Source organism: Macaca fascicularis, chromosome 2, assembly GCF_037993035.2.
Source record: "Macaca fascicularis isolate 582-1 chromosome 2, T2T-MFA8v1.1".
NCBI lineage: Eukaryota > Metazoa > Chordata > Mammalia > Primates > Cercopithecidae > Macaca > Macaca fascicularis.
In genome coordinates, this window is record NC_088376.1 from 4267514 (window position 1) to 4282494 (window position 14981).

Consider the following 14981-nt stretch of genomic DNA (forward strand, 5'->3'; position numbering starts at 1 on the left):
ACACAGCTGAAGCAAACCCCTTACATTGAGGGATGCCAGCTGTGTGTCCCCTGTAGTGCCAGCCCAGGACATCCAGGCGCTGCACCGTGGCCCACAGTCCCCCCTCCCAGGGCCGACACTGCCCTCTGCAGTGACTCACGCCCGGGATAGTTTAAATACCGGGACAGCTCAGGCAAGCCACACTCATGCTGCAGCCTTGAGCCGTCCCTCGTCCTCCTCTCAGGCTCCCTCTTGTCCACGGCCGGCGGGCGCCGAGCTGCTGGTAAGTAGGCGAGCCACCCCCTCCCTCCTCTCTGCTTAGAGGACCCGGCCAGCCCCTTCCCATTTCTGCTGGGCCTGCTCCCCTGGGAGACCCCAGAAGGGGCAGGGCTGCCATGTGCCTGGGGATGCTCTCGGGACAGGGCCAGGAGAAGCCTGCGCTTGGAGGGGTGCAAGCCTGTCTCCCTCACTGCCCGGACACCAGGACCACCAGCCGCTCTGCTGAGGCCTCAACAGTCTCTTGGCCCCTTGCCCTGAGCAGCTCATGATGTCGTCCTGGGGTGCTGAGATGTCTGAGACCAGCAAGTTGGGCTGAAAGTGGACGAAATTATCACCTGCTTGTCACTGGATTGACCTTTCTGGAATCTAGATCCACTGGGGGAAGAACTTTTCTTTTTAAGGCTCGGATTATTTGAGCCTGGGCTGTCTTTCCTGGCACTTACCCTGGTGGCCCCCAGTGGTCTGCCCCGCATTTGGGTCTGTCCAAGATTTTCCTTCATGGGGGTTTCCCAGGCAAGAGAGCTGTCTTCTTTACATAGACGCATAATTCCTGCAGGTGTGACTTCAGCAGATGTGCCGGTCCCTGGTTTGCAGTTCCAGTTTGGAATTCAGACATGGGCTCAGCGTTGTTCAGGCTCTAACCGTGTGGCTTAGGGGACACTATGCCGGCAGTTTCCCCTCTCTCCCGCTGGAAGGGCCGGCCTCTGTGGAACCTGGTGGCTTTGAGCAGGGAGTCAGAGCAGGAGATGCGTTTGTGATGAGGGGCGTGTGGATTTGAAATTGTGATGGCTGCACCTTGACCTGTGTCTCTGCTCAAATGGAGAGGCAGGACCTGGGCCAAGAAACCAACTGTGGAAAACCAGAACTTTCAAGACTCTCCCACCCCTGCCAAAGTGCGAGAACCATTCCACCTCCCGCGCCAGGGCGTCACCTCGGTGCAGCTGCACTCTCTGGGATGACACGTGTGCTCCAGCGGCAGGTGCCGGGTGCCTGTCTGCCACGTGCCAGCTTCTCCTTTGAGGTTATCTGGGATACATCACTTTATCTCGGGCAGCTCTCAAATGTGCTGGTGCACTGGCTCCTCAATTTAGAAGTTCTCTAATGGCTGGCACTTCCTTCGTCCTGCATAGATTGAACATCTGGGGTAAATTCAGGGCCAGACAGTCCAATTTGTCTGTGGTCTTGAGTCAGCTGGGCGGGCTCAGCAGTGATGAGGCAGGCATGTGAGAGGGGTCAGGGCCAGGGGAAAGTTCTGGATAGATTCCGCAGAAAGTCAGGTCATGGAAGCTTCTTCCCAGGGCTAGGGAACACTCCCTTAGCTTGCTCAGTAAATGGAGGGGGTGGTGAGGCGAGGGAAGGAGTAGATCCAGCCATGGAGAAATAAGAAGAGATGGGGGAGAAACTGCCCCAACTCAGTCCTGCCGGTAAGCAGACTGTGATCACACATGGCAATTTGCTGCCCTGAATCCTGACCACGAAAGAGTCACTGCTGCTTCAGATTTCATGCCTTCTCTTGGCTTCGGGACACAGAAATTAGAATCTGCTTCCGATGCTTTTTTTGGATCAGGGGCTGATCCATTTCTCTCTAGTTTGGGATCCCAGGTGCCCACCTGAGAAGGGGGCTGTTTCTAGACCGTGGCTAGTCTCATAAGAGCCCTTTTGGGGCAGTTCTCCGTGTTCTGCTGGGCGATTTGTCAGTGTCTCCTGCCACCCTTGCCAGGCTAATGACAGTCCTGCTCTGGCCTCTGTAGGAAGCCAAACCTGGGAGGATCCCCAACAGAAGGGCTGAAAAGGAATTGCGCTTTTTAACCGATTTTCTTTTTTAAAACAATAAGCAACATTTTGGCTTTGAAGGGCTGTGAGAGACGAGAGATGGGGTTCCCCACTTGATCAAGGTGAGGGTGAGGGTGTGGCCAGTCTGGCTTCGGAGTTCAAGGATGCTTTCTGTTTGGGGTGGAATATTCCCAAATCAGGGGCCTGTAACCTCGGCCCCAGGTCCTGCCTTTACATTTGAGCAGAGACACAGGGAAAGGTGCAGCTGTCCCAATTTCAAATCCACACACCCCTCATCACAAATCCATCTGCGGCCCTGACTCCATCTCCAGCCTTGTTGTTGAGATTACAGGGGTCAGCCCCTTCTGGTGACCCCCGTCCCTTCCCTCCCTTCCCTACAGTCCTCCAGGAGACCCAGGTGGAATTGAACAAACACTGGCATCAGAGCAGCCTTAAAGAAGGCACCCTGAACCCACGCAGCCTGGTGGTCGCTAGAAGCACTTGCCCTTGGTGAATCATGCTGGGCAGGGGGAAGGTGGATTGTATGAACCTCAGTTGATTTAAGCTGGGGGGTGCAAAACCACCTCCTCCCCAGTCCCGCCCTGCCAGGCATGTGGTTGACACGGTCCCGAATCCCAGGGATGAGGCTCAGGGGTTCGCCAAGCTCTGTAGTTAGGGGCCCTGATCGGGTGCCAGGCATGTGGTTGACACGGTCCCGAATCCCGGTGATGAGGCTCAGGGGTTCGCCAAGCTCTGTAGTTAGGGGCCCGGATCGGGTGCCAGGCATGTGGTTGACACGGTCCCGAATCCCGGTGATGAGGCTCAGGGGTTCGCCAAGCTCTGTAGTTAGGGGCCCTGATCGGGTGCCAGGCATGTGGTTGACACGGTCCCGAATCCCGGGGATGAGGCTCAGGGGTTCGCCAAGCTCTGTAGTTAGGGGCCCTGATCGGGTGTCAGAAGTCTCTAACGGACCGTGTGACCTTGAGCAAGTCCCCTCCTCCCTGGGGACGCCCTCAGCTTTCCCAGCTATAAAGTGAGCAGACGGTTTGACTAGGTGCACTCAGCTCTTGCACCTCTGATCCTCCAGGCTGTAAGTACCATTTCTGGAAGCAGCTTCTATTGCCAGGTTCAACTCAGCACAAACCACGTTCCCGATGGGGATGCAGAAGGGGCTGCTGAGAGAAGTATTGGTAGAGGCTGGGGCCAGGCCTGTGGCAGGACCTGCGGCCTCCCCCGTGCTGGGCCCTCTTGTTCTCAGCGGTCAGCGACGAAAGGTCCAAGCCTGAGTACTCGGCTAGTCTAGACCTCACGTGGTGTTTCTGAGCATGTTCTGTGGACTCCTGCATTGGAGTCATTTGGGAAGTTTGTAAAACATGCAGCATCCTGGGCCCCACTGAGATCTAGGGATCAGGATCTCTGTGGGCGGAGTCTCTAGAGATTCTGATTTTACCCAACAACAAAAATAACGATCGCCACAAAGATTTATTGGATCCTCACTTTGTGCCAAGAACTCACCCAAGTGCTTCACATGCATTAACTCATTTAATCCTCACAGCAGCAACGCTATGAGGTCAGTTCTGTTAAACAAGCCAGGCGATTTTATGTGCTGCCCCAGGAGAGGGGACGTTTGGTGAGATGGGGCGGTCTGGAGGCACCGAGGCCCGAGCTTCAGGCCAAGCCTCTCAGGCAGACCTACTGGCCTGAGCCCCCATGAGTGCGTGATTGAGGACAGCACCCGCTGTGGGCAGTGGGGACAGATCCCGGCTGCTCCAAGCCTGACATCTTCCTCGGGAGCCCTCAGGCTGGTTGGGTGACATCTCTCCGTAGACGAGGCCACGACTGGGTAGCCAGGGAGAGACAGCCGCTCTCTGGGTCTCAGTTTCCCCGGGTGCACTGGGAGGGGGCAGGACCAGAAGCTCCCGGAGGCCCCTCCCAGTCCCTGGGTTCCAGGCAACAGGTATTGGCTGCGTGCAGACATGCTGATTACTGAGTGGGATTGCCCTGGCTGGGAAACTTGGAGGCAGGTGGACCTGAAAAGATGGGCACGGGTTCCTCAGGCCTCAGCATGAAGCTGGAGCCAGGCCGGGCGGCCCTGCTGGAGGTCCAGCAGGTCCTCTGCGAAAAAGAAGCAAGGAGCATGACGGGCTTCAGGCCAAATTTCCTTCCTGCCTCACATCAGAAGATAGCAGAGCTCCAAGGGCCCTTGGAAGTCTTTACTGAAGGGGAAATTGAGGCCTGGCGAATTGCCCGAGGCTCACACTTCAACTTAGTGTCAACCAGAGTAGAATGTTGGTGTTCCAGGCTCCCTCCAAAAGTTATGCTCTGTGGCATTAAAATAAGAAGGAGTCTCCTTCCAGGGAACCTCGTGTTCAGGGAATGTGAACGATGGTATTAAACTAAAAACGTCCCAACCCACCAACCAACCAAGCCCAGGGCTTCGAGGCTAATTATGTGTTTGCTCATGAGTCACGGTGCTTCTGCTGAGACCCGAAGCCGGAGCGCCCTGGTTCGCGCGCTTCTGCTCACGGGGAGGGACTGCATCAGAGCGCCCAGGTGAGCTGTCAGGTTGTCCTTCGGTTTGTCTGCTCGGCTTGCTGACTTCATGGGCCACTGATAGACGCCAGGCTATTCCCCTTTCCCGGGAGCTGGACAGGGGCTGGACTGAGTCACTGAAGTGATTGAGGACGCTCTCGGCTGCCTGGAGAAGTTATAATTAGGGCAGCTTTGTGGCCCTTTAACCGCCATCTGTCACAGCTGCCAAGCGGCTCCAGGCAGCGTGGGCTATTAGGCCTCCATGTGCTGGGCTCCTGGAGGCTGCGGCCACCGCGCGAGCTGGCACTACGCGCTGAGAATCCAAGGGCCCACCTGTCCGTCCCGGTTCTGTGGCCCCTCCCTCCCCTGCGGGCTTTGCAGCTGGGTTTGAGGGGAGCTCTTTGGAGGTCCTGTGGAGCCCTGGGCGCCAGCCACAGCAGTCAAAAGTGCTGGAAAACAGGAAACTGCTGCATGTGGTGCTGGGGTGGGCTTTGCAGATGTGAGGATTTATAAAGAGGAAAATCTGCAAATTCTTGCAATATTTGTCATGCTGAGTGTGGTCCATTTTAGACAGTGGTGGCCCTGTTCCCGTAGGGAATTATCTCTGCAGTCCTCCCAGGTCAAGAGGCACCTTCCCCTGGCACAAGCCCTTCCTGGACTGGCTTGATGCCCCTCCCCAGCTGGGGGGTGTAGACTCAGAGAAAGCCACATAAAGATGGGTCCTCAGAGGGTGCCTCGTCCTACACTGCCATTCATAGATGGGAAACTCAAGATTGCCCTGGGCTGGCCAGGTGACGTACACTTAATTTAGTCTCTGACACTTGGGTTGTGACACCATTTTGAAGCACGTTGGGTATATGAGTGTATATTAAATATAAGCGCCAGCTAGCTTGTCTCCAGGAGCAATTCAAGCTCCACCTTTTGTACATCAGCCCAGGCAGTAAATATCTCACATACACTTCCACCAAAGAGATGGGCAAACACCCACTGTCCACACAGACCCCTAAGAGCACAGGCACCGTTGTCTTGGTGGACAGATTGTTTTCTCATGCCCTGGAACTCAGCCTTAGAATCCTAAGATCTTAGGAATGGACAGGACACCAGTTGTCTTCCAGTCGAATACCCTACCAGGCGTGGGAATCTTCTCCACAGCTTGCTTACCAAGTGGTTGCTTTAGCCTCTGCTGGATGGCTTCCAGTGACAGAGCTTACTCCCTCTGTGAGGTTGCCCATTTTGACTCTGGATAGGCTGTCTTCCGCGGTGAACTGAAATCTGCTACTCTGTGACTTCTGCACCCGTTTGACCTCTGGAGCCACACTGAGCTGGCTGCTTTCTGTATCCCGTGGCAGCCCTTCAGGGATGCTAGAAAAGTGACTATGGCTCCTCCCAGCATCTCTTCCTCTGGTTACGGATTCATCCACATCTCCTTCACTTTAATTTTAATTTAATTTTTTTCTCACCATGTCTTAGGGTGCTGACACAGTTCCTTCAATGGATGCTCAGATGTTCTGCTTTCTAGACCCCCTCACCATCCTCTAGAATTCTTCAGAAAGTCAGTTTGTCATTAGCCTTTTGAAGTTCAGAGTGGAACTGAGCCCAGCACTATAGGTGTGGCCGTGTCAGGGCAGTGTAGGGTGAGACCATCACCTCCTTTTTTCCACATGTAATACTTCTATTAATCCAGTCTCAGACCACACTAGCTTTTGTGGGCAGCCTCCTTCCTTTGTTATCGTTAGTAAAAAGTCCTAAGTCTTCTCCTAGGGTGAATATTGAGCCACTTTTTTTGTGTGTGCACTCTCTTTAGGCAGCTCATTTTCTGTTGTCAGCTTCTGGACCTGACATTTATCGATATAAATTAATTTTTTTAGATGTGTCCCTAGTGTAATCTGGCCCCATTCCTTTGCATCTAGATGCCATTGGACAGGTATTCTTTTTCCTTTCTTATTTCCATTGTTCTATATACTTAGTCAAGTTCTTAAAGGAAAAGTATAACAGGTCAGGGCTTGCATAGGCTGTGAACAAATAAAAAAATTAAGGTCTCAGCTGGGCACGGTGGCTCACGCCTGTAATCCCAGCACTTTGGGAGGCCGAGACGGGTGGATCATGAGGTCAGGAGATTGAGACCAGCCTGACCAACATGGTGAAACCCTGTCTTTACTAAAAATACAAAAGTTAGCCAGGTGTGGTGATAGGCGCCTGTAATCCCAGCTACTCAGGAGGCTGAGGCAGGAGAATGGCTTGAACCTGGGGGGTAGAGGTGGCAGTGAGCAGAGATTGTGCCATTGCACTCCAGTCTGGGGGACAGAGCAAGACTCTGTCTCAAAAAAAAAAAAAAAAAAAAAAAAATCAAGGTCTGTGTGGTTGGGGAATGGGCTTAGGTTTTTATCTCAGAGTAAACTTGTTGGGGAAGGGCAGGGAAGGGATGCGTGGGGCTGAGGCCAAACTGGGAAGCCTGAGTTACTCTGAGACGTGGGCCAAGCTCCAGACCCCATGAATTCAGAGCCACAAACAGAGACCAGAGAAATACCTTCTTTACCCAACCATTGACGGCTTCTATGCCATCATTTGAAATTCCTTTCTCTGACTCAAGAATTTTGCTCATGGAAAGGGAGGCATAGCACTAACACTCAAAGTGCTTCCCTAGGGGTCTGGAGACCTGGCTTTAAGCTCAGAGGCCTTTCCTTGCTTCTTGCATCCCCATAAAGTGATGGAAATGAGTGGCCGGCAGTGACTGCTGAATCTTCCGGGAGTTTGGATCTTTGAACCTTTGGTGGAAGTTGGAGATACTTTCACATGTACACAGAAATTCTTAGTCCCTTGACTACGAATGCCAAGACCAGAAGCACTTTGAGGCCCTCCTGACTTTAAGAGTCTATAGGGTCCATGCTGTGGACAAGCATGGAACAACGACACGCATTTGCACAGCACTGGCCGGGATGGCCCTGCATCCTTTCCCCGTTCGTTCCTCATAACAGCCCCAAGAGCGGGGCAGGAGTTACCATCCCCTCTTCACACACGAGGGAGCTGAAGCTTGCAGGCCTAAAGCTTCATTCAAGGTGAAACTACTGGTGATCCTTAAATATTCATATAGGGACTAGCACCCATGTCCCATATCTCTACATTTTACACACACACGCGCGCGGACATACACACAGAGTTACATATGTCATTGTCATCAGTGATTTCAAACACCAACATTTCCATGAACTTGCCTCCATTTTCAGAACATCACCACGTCTGACCTACCATCTTTTAGCTCAAATTACACCTCAGTAGGTTTTCTGGAACTTACTCAAGGACTCCCCAGTGTTTCTTGTGGAAACTGGGACTTATACCCACAAGACTGGCTTCAGGCGTCAGCTAAGCCACAGCAGCCTCTCCCAGCAAGGCAAGACGTGGTACAGACATGTCATTTCTTTTTCCTGGGAGGGTGGTTTGAATTCGACCTAGACGAATCACAGGTGAAAGGGCTAACAGAGGGCTAAGTGGTGGTTGGTGGTCATGGGCTGGGCAGGGCAGGCCCAGGCGAGGGTGAGGAAGAGCTGCTTCCACTGTAGCCTTTCAGGCAGATCCTAGCTCTGTGGTCCTAACTCTGCTGCTGCACCTCCCGGCAGGCCACTGTCTTTGTGGCCTCATCATCTTCCCCCAGGTTCAGCCCTATTTATTTGTTCCCATTGTCTCCGTGTTCCTCCTGACAAGGCTGTGTTTAACCAGCACATTCAGATGATGTGAGGGATACAGAGATGAATAAGATACAGTTCCTGCCCTAAGAACCTATAGGTAAGTAGGTAAGATACAGTTCCTGCCCTAAGGAACCTGTGGGTAAGATACAGTTCCTGCCCTAAGAAACCTGTAGGGATGAAAGATGAATTCCATGTCCATGGAAAGCATATTGGCTGGGGAAGGAGACAGACAGGGACACAGTGAATGCCATCCAAGGCCACCGTGGCATGGCCAATGATGGAGACTGGGAAGATAACTTCATGGAAGGGTAACTGATTGACTCACGGAATCTGGGAAGTGTCCTAAAGGTGATTGCACTGGAGCTGGACTTGGAAGCATGGGACAATTTTGTATAAGGACAAGGCGCACTCCAGGTAGGGAGAATTGCCTGGGCAAAGACATGGAAGCAGAAAGGCAGGGGCAGAGGTGCAGAGGCTTGCTGGCCGGAGCAGATGGAGCATGAATTCAGCATGTGATGATGGGGTTCAAAGCCAAGCCAGCGTTGGCACTGCAAGTTGATGTTGGCTTAAAACTTGCCAGTGTTGGTTAGGGGACCCTGACTAACGTGTGCTCTCTCCCCCTGCAGAGGCTATGCCACTGAAGCATTATCTCCTTTTGCTGGTGGGCTGCCAAGCCTGGGGTGCAGGGTTGGCCTACTATGGCTGCCCTAGTGAGTGTACCTGCTCCAGGGCCTCCCAGGTGGAGTGCACCGGGGCACGCATTGTGGCCGTACCCACCCCTCTGCCCTGGAACGCCATGAGCCTGCAGATCCTCAACACACACATCACTGAACTCAGTGAGTCCCCGTTCCTCAATATCTCAGCCCTCATCGCCCTGAGGATTGAGAAGAATGAACTGTCACACATCATGCCCGGGGCCTTCCGAAACCTGGGCTCGCTGCGCTATCTCAGCCTCGCCAACAACAAGCTGCAGGTTCTGCCCATCGGCCTCTTCCAGGGCCTGGACAGCCTCGAGTCACTCCTTCTGTCCAGTAACCAGCTGGTGCAGATCCAGCCGGCCCACTTCTCCCAGTGCAGCAACCTCAAGGAGCTGCAGCTGCATGGCAACCACCTGGAATACATACCCGACGGAGCCTTCGACCACCTGGTGGGACTCACGAAGCTCAATCTGGGCAAGAATAGCCTCACCCACATCTCACCCAGGGTCTTCCAGCACCTGGGCAACCTCCAGGTCCTCCGGCTCTATGAGAACAGGCTCACGGATATCCCCATGGGCACTTTTGATGGGCTTGTCAACCTGCAGGAACTGGCTCTGCAGCAGAACCAGATCGGGCTGCTCTCCCCTGGTCTCTTCCACAACAACCACAACCTCCAGAGGCTCTACCTGTCCAACAACCACATCTCCCAGCTGCCGCCCAGCATCTTCATGCAGCTGCCCCAGCTCAACCGTCTTACCCTCTTCGGGAATTCCCTGAAGGAGCTCTCTCCGGGGATCTTCGGGCCTATGCCCAACCTGCGGGAGCTTTGGCTCTATGACAACCATATCACTTCTCTACCCGACAACGTCTTCAGCAACCTCCGCCAGTTGCAGGTCCTGATTCTTAGCCGCAACCAGATCAGCTTCATCTCCCCGGGTGCCTTCAACGGGCTCACGGAGCTTCGGGAGCTGTCCCTCCACACCAACGCATTGCAGGACCTGGACGGGAACGTCTTCCGCATGTTGGCCAACCTGCAGAATATCTCCCTGCAGAACAACCGCCTCAGACAGCTCCCAGGGAATATCTTTGCCAACGTCAATGGCCTCATGACCATCCAGCTGCAGAACAACCAGCTGGAGAACTTGCCCCTCGGCATCTTCGATCACCTGGGGAAACTGTGTGAGCTGCGGCTGTACGACAATCCCTGGAGGTGTGACTCAGACATCCTTCCACTCCGCAACTGGCTCCTGCTCAACCAGCCTAGGTTAGGGACGGACACTGTACCTGTGTGTTTCAGCCCAGCCAACGTCCGAGGCCAGTCCCTCATTATCATCAATGTCAACGTTGCTGTTCCGAGTGTCCATGTCCCCGAGGTGCCTAGTTATCCAGAAACGTCATGGTACCCAGACACATCAAGTTATCCTGACACCACATCCATCTCTTCTACCACTGAGCTAACCAGCCCTGTGGAAGATTACACCGATCTGACTACCATTCAGGTCACCGACGACCGCAGCGTTTGGGGCATGACCCAGGCCCAGAGCGGGCTGGCCATTGCTGCCATTGTCATTGGCATTGTTGCCCTGGCCTGCTCCCTGGCTGCCTGCATCGGCTGTTGCTGCTGCAAGAAGAGAAGCCAAGCCGTCCTGATGCAGATGAAGGCACCCAACGAGTGTTAAAGAGGCAGGCTGGAGCAGGGCTGGGGAATGAAGGGACTGGAGGACCTGAGAACTTCATCTTTCTGCCTCCACCCCTGGGTCCACGGAGCTTTCCCGTGATTATTCTTTCTGGCCCTAGAGAAAGGTGTGCCTACCTCTTCCTGACCGGCCTGATTCTCCCGTAGAGAAGCAGGTCGTGCCGGACCTTCGTACAATCAGGAAGATAGATCCAACTGGCCATGGCAAAAGCCCTGGGGATTTCTGATTCATACCCCTGGGCTTCCTTCAGGAGGGCTCCTCCTCCAAATCCTCCCCACCTGTCCTCCAAGAACAGCCTTCCCTGCGCCCAGGCCCCTTCCTGGCCTCGTAGACTCAGTTAGTCCACAGCCTGCTCACTTCGTGGGAATAGTTCTCCGCCGAGATAGCCCCTCTCGCCTAACTATTATGTAAGTTGATTTCCCTTCTTTTGTTCCTCTTGTTTGTGCTATGGCTTGACCCAGCATGTCCCCTCAAATGAAAGTTCTCCCCTTGATTTTCTGCTCCTGAAGGCAGGGTGAGTTCTCTCCTCAAAGAAGACTTCAAACCATTTAACTGGTTTCTTACGAGCCGTCAAGCAGCCTGGGTTTGGAGATGCTGTGAAAGAGAGAAGGAAAATCATGCCGCTCAGTTCCTGGAGACAGAGCCGTCATCAGCATCTCACTTGTGATTTTTATCTGGAAAAGGAAGGAAGACCCCAACACAGCAAGCTCAGCCTTTTAGAGAAGGATCTTTCCAAACTGCAAACTTCGCTTTGAAAACTTTAGCCCTTTAAGGAATGAAATCATGTAGGATTTTGGAATTCTAAAAACATTAAAATCAGCTTATTGGTACAGGATAGAGAAAGAAATCTGGTGCCTGGGGGTCCTTGTGTTCACCCCTAGAGTTCTGTTTTAAAAATTTTAATTGAAGCGTATGTGCAGAAAAGTGGGTACAGCTTGGTGGATTTCCACAAACTGAACATACCTGTGTAATCAGCATTCAGACCCAGACACAGAGCATCACCAATATCCCCCATCCTGGGCTTTTCCCAGAGGAGACCGGGGCTTCTGGAGATGGGCTTACCTAGGACCTGCTCCCCGTGAGCCAGGACGGTCCCCCCACAGCCAGCCTGTGCAAAGGCCCAGTGGCCAGGGGTGGAGGAGAGTATGTGGGTGTGGACAGGATGGGAGACTCCGGCCTGCACAGGAGATCTGATTAAATCTGGAGACCCTGAAACCTGGGGCACCCTGGCTGGCCAGGTCAGAAGCATCCTGACTGCAGAGGTCCGTGCAGCCACACCCCCTTCCCTGCCAGCAAGCTGTCTGCGGCTCGTCGGAGGCCCCTCTGCCTGGAGCCTTTTATGGGCATGACATGCCTGTATCTGTTTTTAATTTTCATTCTTCACTTAGGGGAAGTGAAATAGCTCAGAGATGAGATCCTTTAATTGAAAACCAAGTGTAACGGAATCCAGTGTCTTTCTAATATGGTAAAATTCTCCGTCAGCATCACAGTCAGCTGGCAGCTAAACTTCAGCATCTCACTTACAGCAGGCAACACGGGGGTACAACGACGGGTCACACTGGGTCTGGGGGCTCCCTGGAGCTCCTCTTGCATGTGGTCTGGTTAGGAGTTGAGTTGTTTGCTCCCGGGTTAGTCTCCTCCTCGAGTCACAGTCACACGAATGCCTGCTTTCTCTGGCCTTCCTGCTACAAACATATTCACATGGCGCTCAAGAAGTTAGGCTCATGGCAACATGTGGCTTTCTCCGGACAACTGGCCCAGTTTACAGTGAAATGGAGAATTTCAGGTCTCCATGTCTGCCCAGGAAAGAACTTCGGCTGACTCCGCGGGGACTTGGAAATCCACCACCAATCCTGACGGGCTCTGATTAGTTCCCTGCTCTGCAAGACACTGTGACATCCCCCAGGATCGGAGCACAGCGCTGGCCACGTTTCCCTTCCAGTTCCTGCACAAAAAACGTCCAGAGGGATGTTTGCAAACTCTAGTGCACTTTGTAGCTTTTCACTCTCTGTCCCAGGGAATCTAGGAGAGATGAGGCCGGTCAGAGACAAGACATGTCATCTCCCCATGGCAAATCTGGGTCCCCAGGGCATTTCCAAACTATTGGTAGTACCTGGAGGACGTGCACCAAGCCTTGCCAGGGCCAACAGGAAGTGAGCCCACAGCATGGCACATGAGCGTCACCCGCTGATGGTGGCCTGCTGTGCCTGGTGCCAACAGGGGCAGCCCGGCCCGTACCCCTCCAGACGGGAAGCATGGGTTTGCCCACATTCCTCGTCTCCAGACCTGTTGGGGGCTCCTGTGAGTGGCCCCCACATGTCTCTGTGCATAGGCACAAGTGGGCCAGGGTTGGAGAGACGTGGGAGGCCTCCTCACCCAGTGGGCCCTGCCAATCTTAACCCAGAACCCCTGGTATTCCTGGCAGTAGCCATGACATTGGAACACCTTCCTCTCCAGCCCAGAGGCTGACCTGAGGGCCGCTGTCCTCAGAGGACACCACCCAGGAGCACCACAGGTGAGGGGTGAGGGCCCCTTTATGTGAACCTCTTGCCTCTTCCTTTCTCCCATCAGAGTAGTTGGATGGAGCCATTGGGCCTCCTTTTCTTCAGTGGGCCCTTCAACCTCTCTGCGCCATGTTGCCTGGCTGGGGAACTACAAGAAAAGCTGAGTGGAGTCTCCTTTCCAACAGGCTGATGCATTTGCTCAATTCTCAGGGCTGGAATGAGCCGGCTGGTCCCCCAGAAAGCTGGAGTAGGGTACAGAGTTCAGTGCACTTTCCCCCTCTGTTTCCAGCTCCTTGACAGTCCCACGCCCATCTGGATTGGGAGCTGGGAGTCAGTGTTGGAGAAAAGACAACAAAAGCCAACGAGAACCACTATTTTTTAAGAGGGGCTGACTGTGCACAGGTACCCTTCAAAGCACTGGGTGTGGATTCTCTCTCTAGCCCTCAGCACCCCTGTGGTAGGAGTGCCACCTCTACCAGCTTGTGATGGGGCACAGAGGCACTTGCTCTTCTGCATGGTACTCAATACGCTGGGAGTTGTATTTATCTCTCCGAACTTTGTACAAGGGCTCATGGCTTGTCTTGGCTCGTCATTAAACCAAAGAAAATGGAAGCCATTCCCCTGTTGCTCTCCAAAGTCTTGGTCATCGGAACCTCACTTGGCACCATATAGATCAAAAGCTTTGTAACTACAGGAAAAAATAAACTCACCCACCCCTTAAAGAATAGAATAGCTGGCCCCTCTCATGGGAATTGGGCTGTATGTATATTGTTCTTCCTCCTTAGAATTTAGAGATACGAGAGCTCTTAGAACTTTTCATGGATACAATTTCCACAACCTTTCAGATGCCAGCGTAAAGCTGTTGGGAAAGAATTTCCAAACTCAGGAAGTTTACAGAGAACAGACAGCTAGAGATAACTCGGGAACCAGAGTTGGTCGACAGATGTTAGATGTATCCTAGCTTTTAGCTACAAACCACTCAAAAGATTCTGTCCCCAGATCCCACAGTCAGAACTGGTTCTGGGTGGTTGGGAAGGCAGTGGTGGGCTGGGAAGGAAGCCACTGCTGTGGTTCAGAGGGGGTGGGCTGGCAAGCCACTTCCGGGTAAAACTCCTTCCGCCCCAGGTTTCTTCTTCTCTTAAGGAGAGATTGTTCTCACCAACCCTCTGCCTTCATGCTGCCTTCAAAAGTAGATCATGTTTGCCTTGCTTAGAGAATTACTGCAAATCAGCCCCAGTGCTTGGCGATGCATTTAGAGATTTCTAGGCCCTCAGGGTTTTGTAGAGTGTGAGCCCTGGTGGGCAGGGTTGGGGGTCTGTCTTCTGCTGGATGCTGCTTGTAATACATTTGGTGTACAGAATCAACAATAAATAATTTACATGGGCTGTGTGTGCTCTCTATGTGTCTTGGGTAGGGGGTCTCACACCTGTGGATTCTGCTCTTGCTATGTTTGTGTGAGGTTGAGCTGGACAGATCCTCACAGAAAGCAGATTCTGGGCTGAGAATAGGCCTTTGGAAAGTGAGTGGGAGGTCAGGCACGGTGGCTCACACCTGTAATCCCAGCACGTTGGGAGGCCAAGGTGGGTGGATCACCTGAGGTCAGGAGTTCAAGACCAGCCTGGCCAACATGGCAAAACCCCATCTCTAGTAAAAATACAAAAATTAGCTGGGCATAGTGGTGTCTGCCTGTAATCCCAGCTACTCGGGAGGCTGAGGCAAGATAATGGCTTGAACCTGGGAGGCAGAGCCGAGATGGCGCCACTGCACTCCATCCTGGGAGACAGTGCGAGACTCCATCTCCAAAAAAAAAAAAAAAAAAAAAAGAAAGAAAGAAAG

At 53.3% G+C, this 14981-nt stretch overlaps 1 protein-coding gene across 1 annotated transcript; it reads left to right on the plus strand.

The window, feature by feature from the left end:
- Positions 1-179: 179 nt before the first annotated feature.
- On the plus strand, positions 180-14530 carry LRRC15 (leucine rich repeat containing 15). The gene is made up of 2 exons (XM_015444915.4): positions 180-262; positions 8873-14530. The coding sequence occupies exon 2, from the start codon at positions 8878-8880 to the stop codon at positions 10621-10623; it is 1746 nt and encodes a 581-aa protein (XP_015300401.1). The 5' UTR covers positions 180-262; positions 8873-8877; the 3' UTR covers positions 10624-14530.
- The last annotated feature ends 451 nt before the right edge of the window (positions 14531-14981 follow it).

Bases quoted from the DNA above. Each gene is read 5' to 3' on its own strand.
- LRRC15 (XM_015444915.4), top strand. From the start codon at position 8,878: ATGCCACTGAAGCATTATCTCCTTTTGCTGGTGGGCTGCCAAGCCTGG.